This window comes from Myotis lucifugus, unplaced genomic scaffold (assembly GCF_000147115.1).
Source record: "Myotis lucifugus unplaced genomic scaffold, Myoluc2.0 scaffold_131, whole genome shotgun sequence".
NCBI lineage: Eukaryota > Metazoa > Chordata > Mammalia > Chiroptera > Vespertilionidae > Myotis > Myotis lucifugus.
In genome coordinates this window covers 93117-94831 of record NW_005871179.1, presented here as the reverse complement: position 1 = coordinate 94831, position 1715 = coordinate 93117, and the positions used below count along the sequence as shown (strand labels likewise).

The 1715-nt window shown below is 51.3% G+C and overlaps 1 protein-coding gene across 2 annotated transcripts in view; it reads left to right on the top strand.

Moving 5' to 3' along the window:
• LOC111827100 overlaps positions 1 to 1715 on the top strand; it is a 39096-nt gene that overhangs the window by 36146 nt on the left and 1235 nt on the right. For both annotated transcript variants that reach the window (XR_002830592.1, XM_023758495.1), the window contains one exon: positions 591 to 748. Coding sequence is in view for 1 of the 2 variants with exons in the window: in XM_023758495.1 (XP_023614263.1) it covers positions 591 to 667 (77 nt within the window). In the remaining variant the exon portion in view is untranslated. The remainder of the gene's footprint in view (positions 1 to 590; positions 749 to 1715) is intronic.

The following is a 1715-nucleotide window of genomic DNA, read 5'->3' as shown; positions in this document are numbered from 1 at the left end:
AGTTTATAAAGCTGACAGAGGGCAGACCCATTTGGACATCTAACCGCGGTCCGGGGTTTCGAAGCCCATGGCTTGGCCCCGCTTCTCCGGGCTCGGCTGGGTATGCGGTGTCCATGCAGTCCTGGACATATCAGAGAAAGGGAATGTTTTTTCTGCCACCAGGAGGCAGTACATCCCAGAAACAAAAAAGAAAGACAGTGAATCTCTGTGCTGTTTGCTGAGAGCTGGTGGGGGGGTGGGAGGTGTGGGGGTGGTTAAGGTAATCAGATAACTCAAGGAATTCCCTTGGTCCTTGGAATGCATCTTGACATTCTCGTTTGAAAAGGGGCGAGTTATGATCTGAGAAGCTACTTCTCACCAAATGCCGAAACTGTGCAGGGAAGCCTCAACTGTGGAGGGGCTTCCCGGCCACTCCGTGAACTCTGATCAGCTGTCCAGGAAGTTAGCAGCTGAGGAGGAGTTATCCAGGGCATTATGTCAAGGGAGTTAGGGAGAGGTAATGGTACTCTGAGTTTTCAGATTTTCATTTGGGTCTTTATGATTAGTTACTGTGATCAGTCTTTTCTAAAATTTGCATTTCTCTTCCTGAGGTTTCCTGTGGCTCGAGTTGGTCTCACGGGATGCAAACCAGAGCCATAAACCAGATGGAGTGGGTGAGGGAGCCTGATCCTGGTTGGACGTGGGGTCTCAGGGTCCGGTGACTGTGCGTTCCTTGCCCACCAGCATCTCGATCCGTACAACGCAAAAAGTGAGTTCACTTTAAAAATTGTTAGATACCGATGGGGGCTACATGGGGTGACTTGCCTCTTACAACTGAGGGCTAAACACACTTTGCCCCCTTTTGTCTTCCCTCTTCGGTCTCAATTTTGATTACATCTTTCTTCTGGGAATCATTAAAGAACTTTTATTCCGAAGGCTTTTCTAGAGTTTTGCCTGTGCAATCTGTAGGGCATTCCGACACGGAGCGTCACAGTTTGAAACTTAGTTGAGAAGAGATTAGCACAGAGGAGCTGAGAGAGAGCAGACAAACCCCCGAAGCATGGAGCTGGGGCCAGCACGGGCAAACATTCCAATCCCCAGGTCCCCCCTGGGCCAGGGCCTAGGAAACTAAAGTCAGTGACTTGCGTGGGTGAGCCTGCCCCAGCCAGTGAGCTAGTTCCTTCTCATTCTTACGGATGGGGGCACCGAGGCTCGGGACGGTAACTGCCTAGGGCACATGGGGAGTTGGGGGCAGGAACGGGACCAGAACCCAGTGTCCTGCCTCTGACCACGGCATGCCTCCCCTTGAAGCGCGCTGTGCACTGTGTGTGACACCCTTGTTCCCCGTGGCCTGGTTTTATTTACTTTTTAATATATTTTTATTGATTTCAGAGAGGAAGGAGAGGGAGAGAGAGATAGAAACAACGATGAGAGAGAATCATTGATCTGCTACTTCCTGCACATCCCCTACTGGGGATCAAGCCCACAACCCAGGCATATGCCATGACCTTTCTGGTTCATAGGTCGACGCTCAACCACTGAGCCACGCCAGCCGGGCTTCCCGCGGCCCAGAGTCACACACTGGCAGAGTTTCCCTACCTCCCTTCCTCTTGCCTCCTTCCAACTCCCCTGCTTTTTCTGGATGCCCTGAGCCACCATGCCAATCAACTTGTTTGTCTCAATATTTGTGCAAGTCTAGAGACATGAAACTCAGATTGCCTCATGACTAGGCTGCC